The sequence below is a fragment of the Suncus etruscus genome, chromosome 3 (genome assembly GCF_024139225.1).
Source record: "Suncus etruscus isolate mSunEtr1 chromosome 3, mSunEtr1.pri.cur, whole genome shotgun sequence".
NCBI classification, from domain to species: Eukaryota; Metazoa; Chordata; class Mammalia; order Eulipotyphla; family Soricidae; genus Suncus; species Suncus etruscus.
The window spans coordinates 42,579,534-42,591,732 of NC_064850.1; the positions used below are offsets into that span (position 1 = coordinate 42,579,534).

The following is a 12,199-nucleotide window of genomic DNA, read 5'->3' on the forward strand; positions in this document are numbered from 1 at the left end:
CACATTCTCCCTCCCCCTCCCTGCTGCCCTGTACCCCACCCCACACTCCACACCAACCTGTAGTCCTCATAAGTGAAAGATTCCTTCAAGGGCAGTTTGTTGGCATGAGGATGGGTCTGGGAATCAAAAGCATCAGGAGAGGAGAGGGGAGGGGAAGGGAGGGGAGGGGAAGAGAAGGGAGAGAAGAGGAGAAAGGCAAACAGGAATCAGTCAGCAGAATCTTATCACGGAGCCCCCAACAGACCCTTCCTAACAAGGAGGTGTCGTGGTGCGGAGACTGCATGAATCCTGCTCCATGCATCACTGTCAATGTAGTTTGGGATGCTGGGCAGCCACCATGAACCTAATACTTCCCAGTTCAAACCGAGAACCCAAATGCCACACAAAAATACAATATAAATAAGGCAGGGAGGGAGAGAGGGAGGAAGAAGCAGGTCGGCAGAAGCTTTGGGAGTATCTGCTCAGGCACTCTCTGCCCTCCAGAGCACCAAGGAAAGGGGCTCGAGGAGGAAGGGGGCTGAGGCCTTTCTTCTTCCACCTAGGTTAAAATTGGCCACTCAACCTGTCACATGCCAACAGGCCAGACCCCATGAACAAGCGCAGCTCACAAGACAGAAAAAAAGGGTTCTTGTAACAAATTACAGAATAGAGCTAGGAACAGACAAACTACAGAAGAGATCATACTAATGGAGGGTAAAAAAAAGATGGACATTGTGAAATGGCATTTCCTGCTTTTCTTCCTGGACACCCCTCCTCCAAAAGAAGTTTGGTAAAATATATCTAAACCCATGACACTGGAGGAAGTTGTTCATGTTTCCACTCCCCATTCCCCACAAGTCCTTTCCAGCATTTCAAAGACAGAAATTGGGGCCAGTCCAGTTGGGTGCTACTGAGGGTTCACCCCACCATCTGGACTCTGGACATGAACCATGGCAGGGCCTGTCTGCGACGTGGGTTTTGGCAATGCAGTCACTACTCGGCCAGGCCTGCTGAGCTTCTTCACCAGTGCTTTCAGGCAGTGCTCTCCGACCCCGACCAGAGGATGAGGTGAGGGTGGAGTGAGGGTGGAGGGTGGAGGGTGGAGGCCAATACCGAAAATCAATCAGGAAACAAAAGCTCCTGCTCAGTACTCCCAAAAGGCTGCCAAGGGGGAGCTGCCCACCCTCACTCCTCCCTCACCACTGGGCCATGTTCGCCCTTTGGAAGGAACAAGTCCAAATAGGAAAACGAAGTGTCATGCTAGTCAAAGTGAAAAGAAAGAGCATATATTTTAAGTCAACAGGTGAATAAAAGAGTGCCTGCTGAGGGGCTTTCTCACACTGCTACAGACAACAAAAAAATCCTGTGTCTGAGGTTAAAAAATAATAATGATTGGTAGGGCTTAAAGAGATAACATAGTAGAAAGGGCATTTGCCTTGCTCGTGACCAATCTGAGTCCAATCACCGGCATCCCACAGAGTCCCCCCAGCCTGCTCGGAGTGGTTTCTGAGTGCAGAGAGCCAGGAGTCAGTCCTGAGCATCGCTCGGTGTGGCCCCAAAAAGAAACAAACAAAATCAAGAGGCTCAGCACCAGAGTCTGGGACCACTTTTCTCATAAAAAAGTCCACCAGGCTGGTGTTTGGGCTCTGTAGATAAAAATGTAAGCACAATGCAAATATTTTTAAAAATTTAAAAAGGAAGTAGAAGACCTGGTCCTCTGGTCAGAATAAACCTTTGAGGAAAGGACCTGTTCAGTCCAGCCCAAATTTCCTTTTTCTGTAATAACTGAAACTCTCCCTCTAGGACAGGGTCTGGGGAGGAGGATATGGGGCTTTCCAAAGTTTGTTTTGTTATTTTATAATAGCATCAGTCACTCATCCTGTAGGTGTACCTACCAGGGCATTCTGAAGGTGGGAACTCCCAGACTAAAACCCCCCGAGACCCCACTACTGCAAGCCAGGCCCCTCACACAGGCCTGACTCACTGAGCCAGAGAAGAACAAAAGATATCTTTCAAAAGTGTAATGTTGGGGGTTGTAACAACTCTGAAATGCTTCTAAAACTCATGGATCTTTGAATAACAACTATTCGTTCTATGAGGCAATGGCTCGAGACACAAATGGAATTCGCCTCCAAGGGGGACAAAGAGATGCCAAACCAACTCCAGAACGTTCCTAACGCCCTCTGATGATGATGGACGGATTCGTGGTATTTCTACCCAAACACTGGAGCTCACGCTCCCTGCCAGGAAGACGCTGCATAAAGGTGCAGGTGTTTTCTTCCCATTGATGGGAGACTGGTTTAGCTCTCGGGTTATGTAATGTTTTCAGAGTCTGTTAGGAATCGTTGTTCTTATCTGCCTGAAGAATAAAAAAAAAAGAAAAAAAGGGTGTGCCTGCTGCACATAATTCAGAATCAAAAGCTGTTCCGCCCAAGACACAAGCACTTAACGCTGACACCAGAGCAAAATCTGACAGGAGGAGGGGGGCGGTAACCAGCTCTCACCACTGTGGCACTACCGCCACCTACTGGACACTGCGGGGACACGCCACCGGCTTGGGTTCCGGGTCTCTCCACACAAGGATTGTCAGTTTTATTATTTTTAATTTCTGCAAAATAAAAAAGGTGGTCTCTGGGGAAATAAAAACCTCACCCATCTCTGAGGATCACTGCGGAATATTTGCACCAAAGATCTTAGAACACGATGTCTCAAAACATGATTTGCATGAGGACCCTGACTTTGCAAAGAAATATTCTCTTATCTGGTGGGAAAATAACACAAGAACCAGAAACAGGTTTATGTTCTTGCAAACATTCCTTACTACAGCTCAGGACACAGAATGCTTTGAAACAAATGACAGCCACCCCTGAGCCCTATTTCCCTGTCCAGGACCCTGTTGTGGTTAGAAATCTTTCCCGAATTATAATCTGCACCTGTTAAGTCACTTCCAAGTTCCTCATTATCTGGAAGCATGTATTGTATTGTGAAGAATAACTGAATTTCCTTCCCCTTACAGAGGGGAACTGAAGGCTTTATCCCACCCTTGTGCCTTAGAAGCATCCGTAACTCAGCATGCAAAGAGACAGTCGCACATAGAGACAATCAGGGATATGCCTGGCCTGATCAGACAACAGGTTCAGGAGGTCTTTTGGTCATATAGAACCAACAGGGGCATGCTCTGGGGTCCCCCAACTCTAACCAGCACCCCACAAAGACAGGTCTAGCTGATGGGTCTCTGCTGGATTTTTAGGACTGTTTTTCAGGGGCTTTTCTTGTCACTGCATTATAAGTATCAGAGGTCAGAGGAAAGAGCTTTGAAAAGAAGATTCTTGTGGCTTAATTTTTGTTTTGATTTTGTTTTTAAGCAGAGACAGGCACTACCCCCTCCCCAGCCCCTTCCCTCCTGAAAAGGGGTTTTCCAGATGAGACTCAGTAATATTGTACCTGGTACAAAATAATCACTCCGTTTGAGAAAGATTAATATCTACAATCATTTGTTTGGCTTCAATAAAAAGAAGTAATATTGCTAAATATGTAAGTATGACATTTTGAAGAATTTCCTATATTGCACAGGCCTGGAAGCTCTGCTTAAGGAAATTAAAAACCACTACAGTCAGTAGATTTGATCCTTATTAAAGTTCTATCACTCAAATAAAACAAAAATAAACCCAGAAAGAAATTTAAATAAAACCTATGGATTACAAGCATTTGAAGAGGGGATGGGCGGGGGGACGACAGTATCTAGCTTGAAAAAATTGATTTAGCATGCAGCTTCTCTTTATAGTCCCTTGATAAAAATGAAATCTCCCTAACAAACACTTAATAAAACCTGTCAATATCTCGGGAAAGAAAAATGACACAAATGCATTAAGTATTAAATACCCTTGGAAAAAAGTTCATATTCCATGAATTTTTGATGCACTATCTTGACATTAATGTAAAACCTTGATATTTATAATTGACAGATATTTAATAAAGCAGAAAAGGCGGCGGCCGTGGCAGCGCATGCAAATTCCTCCAGCTGATTGGGGCGGGAAAGACAGAACAAGCAGGGCCGGAACACGCGGAATCACACAGGGACCGCACCACTATGCACTGCCTCAGCCACTGCTGAAGCTCAGACCACAAACATTCGTGGAGGAGCAAAAAGCCAGATTTGTTATTCTGCGAATTCCTAACTCAGAGCTGTCTGGCAAGGGGAAAAGGCGCTGGAAGATGAACAGCTCGGCACAGCAAAGAAAAAGCTTCCAAGCAAAGTTGCATATTCTTTTTGCCTTTTTTGTTAGTTATGTTTTGCTTTTTCTGATTTGGGGACACACCTGGGGTTGTTCAGGTGTTTCTCCTGGCTCAACACTAAGTAATCGCTCCTGGCAGGCTTGGGGGGGGGGGCGCATATGGGGTTCGAGGGATTGAACCCAGGTCCATCCTAGGTTAACCACATGCAAAGCAATTGCCCTACCGCTGTACTATTGCTCCAGTCCTTGCCTTTATTTTTTTTTTTAATAAGTTTTAGGGGCCGGGCGGTGGCGCTGGAGGTAAGGTGCCTGCCTTGCCTGCGCTAGCCTAGGATGGACCGCGGTTCGATCCCCCGGCGTCCCATATGGTCCCCCAAGAAGCCAGGAGCAACTTCTGAGCGCATAGCCAGGAGTAACCCCTGAGCGTCACAGGGTGTGGCCCAAAAAAAAAACCAAAAAAAAAAAAAAAAAGTTTTAAACAAGTTTATTTGGGGGAAGAGTAGGTTTTGCTTTTAAACAACCAGAATTAAAAAAATAAAGACAAGGAGAGAAATGTCCTCAACTGAATTTTGGTTCTACAAACACTTTGGTGTTACTCCTGGCTCCGCACTCAGGAATCACTCCTGTCAGGCTAGGGGGACAATATGGGATGCCTGGGATGGAACCTTGGTTGGCCACATGCAAGGCAAATGTCTTCCCCACTGTGCTATTGCTCTGGCCCTCAAAGAAACAAATTTAACCCTTCTAAAACAAATCAAGATCACTGGAGAGGAAATGACAGCTTCAGAGAAAAGGCTTTGCTAGAGTTTCAGGGGAATGGAACACTTCCCAAGATAGTACGAAAGGGATGAGAAGGAGTGGTTGACTCAACAGTGGTTGACTCAAGCATATCACTCCTAAGTATGAAATCCCAGACTCAGTAAATAGCTGCTTCTGGGCAGAACTGGCAATTCCAACACTCCGGGACTTCGCAATGACTCCAAGTATTACAAAACTCAATTTAGAAATTGTACCTGGGGGCCGGAGTAGTGGAGCAAGAGGTAGGGTGTTTGCATTGCACATGACTAACCTAGGAAAGACCACAGTTCGATCCCCGCCAGCATCCCATATGGTCTCCCAAGCCAGGAGCGATTACTGAGCACATAGCCAGGAGTAACCCCTGAGTGTCACTGGGTGTAGCCCAAAAAACAAGAAAAAAAATACAAAACAAAAAAAAAAGTTGTACCTGGTCTGTTCTGATTCAAACCCAGCAGAGCACCATGAAAGAAAATTTTCCCTCCCAAATAGACCAAGGTCGCATTTTACTCTGTTGTTTTTTAAAATAAATTCTTCAATTGAATCATCATGAGATACACAGATACTAAGTTGTTCACAATTTGAGTTTTAGTTATACAGTGTCAACTCCATTGTCCCCAGTTTCCTGCCTGCCTGCCTGCCCTCCTGCCTACTTCTGGGGCAGACATTTCTTTCTCCCTTTGTCTGTCTCTCCCCTTTTTCCCTTTTAGACACTGTGATTTGCAAAACTATTACTGAAGGATATTGTGCCTAGCACTTTCCCTCCTCTCAGCATCCAGAGTGACCACTGCCAACTCTTATTGTCTTAGTGGTTCCTTCTCTGCCCTCACTGCACTCCCCGCTTTGTGAAGAGCTTCCTACCATAGACCGGGTCTTCCTGGGCCCCATCTCTATTGGCTTTGGGAATTATTCCCATACTAACTTTTCTTTTTTCTTTTTGTTATAATTGGGGGGGAAGGGGTAGGGCCACACACCCAGTGGCAGTCAGGGGTTACTCCTGGCTCTGTGCTCAGAAATTGCTCTTAAAGGGCTAGAGCTATAGCACAGTGAATAGGGCATTTACCTTGCACCTGGTAGACCCGAGTTCAATCCTCGGCATTCCATATGGTCCCAGAGCCTGCCAGGAGTGATTTCTGAGTGCAGAGCCAGGAGTAAACCCTGAGCATCACTGGGTGTGGGCCAAAAACCAAAAGAAAAAGAGAGGAGTCACTTTTAGAGAGGACATGAGAGCTAGCTCTAGGAGCTGCTAGCAAGCTTTTGAGGCCAGAGAGATAGCACAGTGGTAGGTCATTTGCCTTGCATGTGGCCGACCAGGGACAGACCTGGGTTTGATCTCCAGCATCCCATATGGTCTCTTGGACCTGCCAGGAGCGATTTCTGAGGGGGGGGGAGAGAGGGAGGGAAGAAGGGATTGGGGAGGGAGGGAGGGAGAGGGAGGAGAGGGGGGGAGGAAAGAAAAGAAAAAGAAATCACTCCCACGGGCTTGGGGGGACCATGTGGGATGCCAGAGATCAAACCCAGGTCAGCAAGGCAAATGCCCTACAGCTGTGCTATTGCTCTGGCCCCTCTCTTTTCTTTTTTAAATCCCACATGAGTACTATCATTTCTTAAGCTTTTCAGTCTTAGAAGAGCTATAGGGGAGACAAAAATCCCTAAGGCCAGAGGAAAGCTTCCTTCTTGCATGGCTGCAAGTAGGAATTTCTGGAACTGAGCATGTTCTGGTGCTCACAAATCCCACCAAAGTGATTCTTCCCTGGGTTAAAGCTAGCTATTCCCCTGCACCTTGCACCCAGCTGGAGCAGAGGTCTTGGCACAGTTAAATTCTTGGCCAACAGAGATGAAGTAGAGAGCCTGGGGTGCCGGAGAGCTGAAGGTGACCAGGACCCCTCACATCAGTGACCCCCAACTCTGCACCTCACCTGGCATGTTCATGTCATTGGCTCTTAAGGGGATTTAATCTATTTTATTTTGCTAAACTGGAGTGGGAGGAAAAAGTCTGGGAGCCATGTCTGATGCATAAGGGGTTCTGGGCAGGGAACCCAGGCCTTCCATATGTACCCCAATCCTTCAAACCATCTCTTTCCCCCTAAGACTGGTATTTTTTTTGTTTGTTTGTTTTTTGGTCACACCCAGCAGTGCTCAGGGGTTTCTCCTGGCAAGCTCGGGGGACCATGTGGGGTGCCGGGATTCGAACCACCGTCCTTCTGCATGAAAGGCAAATGCTATCTCTCCGGCCCCAGACTGGATATTTTTTAAATTAATTAAATTAATTCTTTAACTGAATCACTATGAGATTACATTGTTACAAAGTCGTTCATGATAAATAAGGCTGGAATTTTAAACACAGATTACATTCAACCCTTGAGTGAATTTTTCATCATAAAGTCCTTTGAATTCACTCAATATAATCGAACACGTCAATATACATTAAATGCAAATGGCTTCTTTCAGCTTATATATATTTAATTTCCTAATAAAACATATATTGCCATAGAAGAAATATTTTGATAAAGAAAACATTAGCAGAGAATTAGGAAAGCTGGTCAGTAAATTATAAAGGTGCTTTGAGGTGAAATAACAGGGGGTTATGAGATGATGGTGTGAAGGGTTGAAGGGCCCATTTTACATGTGGGAGCGCTAAATTTAATCTCTGGCATCATGCATGTGGTCTCTGCAAACCCCTGAGAACTGCTGGGTGTGAACCCCCACAATAAAATAAAATGAAGTACTTGTGTATTTCTTTGGAAGACACTGACATCTCTATGTCCAGTTTTGCATGAACTTAAAATCTGCTGAAATACTGCAGGAATCATGGGTGTGAACCATTATCGCTGATGGCTGGTGAGAACAGCATCCGCCTTGCAGGCCTGAGACTGAGAATTCAGACACCACTCCAGTCTGCATTCTCAGTGACTTCCCCACTCTGCTGTTTGTGGGGCTTCATGCTCCAGAGCATTGAAACCAGGCATACAGCGGACACCCTGTGTGTGTGTGCCCTTCACCCCAACAGCAAAGAGCAGGGAAGGGAGGCGGGGACAAAAAACAAAAGCCATTGGGGTCAGAGGGATACCATGGAGATAAGGCGTTTGCCTTTCATGCAGGAGGTCAGTGGTTGATCCCGGCATCCCATATGGTCCCCTGAGCCTGCCAGGAGCAATTTCTGAGCATAGAGCCAGGAGTAACCCCTGAGCGCTGACAGGTGTGACCCAAAAACCAAAAAGCAACAAATGGCATTTTCCATTTTTCAATGAACTGAGGGCCCATAACTCACATCACTGCTAGAGGTGGTTGCCCTTGGCATGATTCTAGCACCACAGCCATAGCCAGTGGGCCCACCTCCCTGCCCCCAAGGCCCTGTGTCCTCCTCCCCTTCATTCACCACCAAACACACACACACACACACACACACACACACACACAGTGTAGATTTTACTGACGGCATGAAGATGGACAGTCCACTAGAACCAAATCAGTCTTGTAAAGCCACCACTTCTGACTAGAAAACCTTTACTCCTTCTGTTGAGGTGATGGCGGTTGGACTTGGGCCCACCCCTTGGACACCCTCACTATAATGACAGTTGAACCTAGACACAGTCCTTGGACATGCCATTGTCACGCCAGGTATATAAAGAAAAACTTGGACAGTTGGAGGGATAGTGACCAGAGCAGGTGGCTAGAGATAAAGCAAGATGCTGCCCACTCTGTATCTACCCTTTTCTATTCTCTCTCGAACCTGGATCTACAGGCCTCCTCTAGACCCCTCTGGCTAGTGAATTTCTCCCTCTCTCTCCCCAAAACCCAGACAGCAGCAGACTCAGGTGAGAATAAAGACACTTAGTTTCTACTTCTCTTTCCTTTCCTCTCTCTCCAGGCTGCCCAGGCGGCTACAAATTGGCATCCCTGGGTGGGTACCTAGCCCCACCCAGCAGCTGGGCCCCACAGTGTTCTGCAGATACTGGTGGTAATTCTGCACCTTCAACAAACATTTCTGGTCTGAGAAAGCTGTCTGTACTCACTCCACAGTGCTTTTTCAGCACTGGACGCCTGCCCAGGGGCAGGGGAAGGTATTTTAGATGTTCCCTTTCACAGACCTTGAAGGCCCACCAGAGGTAGGTGTGGAATCAAGAGAGAAGCTAGGGTAGGGTGAGGGATCTGGGGGAAACCTCTGGCTGCACCTCTGAGAAGTAGCTTCTGGGGAAGGCCCTGGGTCGAAGGGAGTCGTGTCCGGGTCCCCTGGGAAGGACGCAGCAGCCACCCCAGTCTAGAAAGCTCTGCTAAGAAGTCGGTGCATCTACCATCTCTGATCTCTGCAGCCTGGTCCCCACTCTGGTGAAGAATCTCTGGAAAAGGGTCCCCCTCCTATCCCCTCCTCCTGAGGGTCCTCTTGGGGAAAAACAGCTTCCTGGGTGCACTGGGTGAACCCAGACATGGTGGATTTGAATTTCAGAGACCCCTGCCCTGAAGAGCTGAGTGGTCCGTCACAAGTGGTAGAAACTATCTCCTGAATGCCCACTGTCAGGAGTTAGACCCTCCGGGTGGCCTTGGGTCCAGCTCACAGCAGGGGGTACAGGCAGCGGTCACCTTTACTCCCAACCAGGAGCAGAGCCCTGTAGGAAGAGCCCTGCAGACAGAAACCAGGACTCCAGAGGGAATAGGTAACTTGGCCAGACAGCATGTTCTGCTCCAGGGAACCCCAGGCTATAGAGCCACACAGTGAGGAGTAGAAGGTACCCCCATCCCTTCCATAAAGGGGTGGGCCCTGTCTGCTAAAGGAATTTGAGGAGCCTTAGGAGACGTGCTTGGTCTTAAGAGAACTCACCTACATTTACCACACAGGCACCTGGCACAGGTGAGTTAGATTTCAATAAAAGGCAACAGAAGGGCCTCGGAGAAATAGCACAGCGGCCTTTGCCTTGCAAGGAGCCGATCCAGGACCAAAGGTGGTTGGTTCGAATCCCGGTGTCCCATATGGTCCCTCGTGCCTGCCAGGAGCTATTTCTGAGCAGACAGCCAGGAGTAACCCCTGAGCACCGCTGGGTGTGGCCCAAAAACCAAAAAAAAAAAAAAAAAAAAAAAAAAGGCAACAGAAGAGCCAGAGCGACAAGATGGTGGGGAGGGTGTTTGCCTTGGACGTGGCCAGCCAGGGTCTGATCCCTGGAATCCCAGGTACCACCAGGAGTAATTTCTGAGTGTAGAGCCGGGAATAAGCCCTGAACATTGCCAAGTGTGGCCCAAAAACCAGAAAAATAGGAAAGTACAATAATTGGGTCTCTATTTTCATTGACAATTTTCTTTCTGTTTAGAGCCTTGTAAGAAATATTTTTTTTTTTTCTTTTTGGTTTTTGGGCCACACCCGGCAGTGCTCAGGGGTTACTCCTGGCTATCTGCTCAGAAATAGCTCCTGGCAGGCACGGGGGACCATAAGGGACACCGGGATTTGAACCAACCACCTTAGGTCCTGGATCGGCTGATTACAAGGCAAACACCGCTGTGCTATCTCTCTGGGCCCGTAAGAAATATTTCTAAGTTCTAAAATGACTATGTAGCTTTCAAATTGGTCCTATTTCCCTCTGGAGATTCCATGTAGACTCACATACCATCAGCATGTTTCTGATGCTTTCATCCAACATAATAATGATGAATGCTGGATATACTATTTCCTTTAACTCCACACTGGGCTCAAACGGGGCTGATTTAAATCAATTTTCGAATGGGTTATGTCTTCATTCTTCTTTTGATTTCTGGATTGCATTCCAGGAATTTTATCGGTTCTGCTGAGCCTCTGGTTCTATTTTCTGCCCTCTCCCCGCATGATTAGTTTCTGTTCATTTTCAGATTTTTTAGCTCAGTGCATCTCACTGCTAAGTTGGTGTCCTGGGCAACTGCCCAAGTTTCTGCATGGTTTTCAGTACTCCATTAGCTGCTGTGACCATGACCAGGAGCTGAAGCCACTCGGGTCTAGTTAACAATAAGCAAAGACGGAGCCCCCCCCCCCCTTTCCCACTCTACCCCAGAACTATGGCTTCCTAAGTTATAGGCTGAAATAGGAATCTTCATTTGTTTTCAGTTGCTCTCCTGAATTTTCAAATCCTTCTGATTTCCAAGGAAGAACAGTTGCGGGTTTGGCTGGCGTTGCAGCTTCACTAGTTAATGTCTTGTTCTTGGGCCAGAGATGGGGACGGGGAAGGGAAGCCTGCCCTGAAGGCTTTCTCTCCCCATATCTGCCTGATTTTCTGCCCACAGCCCTAGCTCTGCTTCGGGGTTTTGTACAGACCATAGCCAGACTGCAGGGGCGCTAAGTGGGCTCTGATCTGACATCACCACATAGTGGCGCTCTTGAGTAAACCACGAATACTGGTGACCAGGGACAAGGACAGCCAGAACTGACTCCTGTCAAGTTCTTCCTCTCCTCTCCCAGCCAGCTTCGTTCTGCCGTTGACTCTTTCGGTTTGTTTGAAACTTGACTTACATGCCGTGATTTACCAAATTGTTTGGGACACAGTTGTTTCAGGTCTTCAGTGCTTTAACACCCACCCCACCACCACTGTAGCCTTCCCTCTATTTCCTTTAACCTCAGTTTGCCCCCCAAAAAACTGCCCCCTTAGGAGACACAAAATAATTCGCTTTATATTGCTCTTCACTACAGACCTCACAGGGTGTTACTATAGTCACTGAGGTTTCCAGAGCTGTCTGATGTTCCTGGAACCTTCTGCATTCATTTTCACTCATAGCCTGGGGGTGGGGGGCTCCCAATCTAATATATTGTGAGCTGGAGTCCCAGCACCACCCCACCTACACAGTAGGACGATATGACCTCTAGGTGAGCCCCCCTTGACCCCCACAGCTCCATCCCAGTCACGAAGGTGGCAGAGAGCATGGGGTGAAGCAGGGAGGAACAAGGAGGAGCCAGGAACAGGGAGGGGCAGGAGAAGCGGAGGGAGGAGCAGGAAGGAGTAGGGCAGGGAGGAACCAGGAAGAGTGGGGAGGAGTGGGGAGGAGCAGAGAGGGGAAACAGAAGGAGCAGGGAGGAAAGGGGAAGGGCAGGGAGAAGAGGGGAGGAGCAGGGAGAATGGGGAAGAATGGGAAGGAGCAAGAAGGAATGGGGAGGAGCCAATATTTAGTTGGAAATTTCCACCTTGGTTTTTTTGCTGTTTTGCTGTTTCTGGTTTAAAAGGCTCCAAAGCAAGGGG

The 12,199-nt window shown here is 47.6% G+C and overlaps 1 protein-coding gene across 1 annotated transcript in view; it reads right to left on the minus strand.

Annotated features, from left to right (window-relative positions):
* SETD3 (SET domain containing 3, actin histidine methyltransferase) overlaps window positions 1–12,199 on the minus strand; it is a 40,623-nt gene that overhangs the window by 6,644 nt on the left and 21,780 nt on the right. The window contains exon 7 of the mRNA XM_049769817.1: window positions 58–116. Within this exon, the coding sequence (XP_049625774.1) occupies window positions 58–116 (59 nt within the window). The remainder of the gene's footprint in view (window positions 1–57; window positions 117–12,199) is intronic.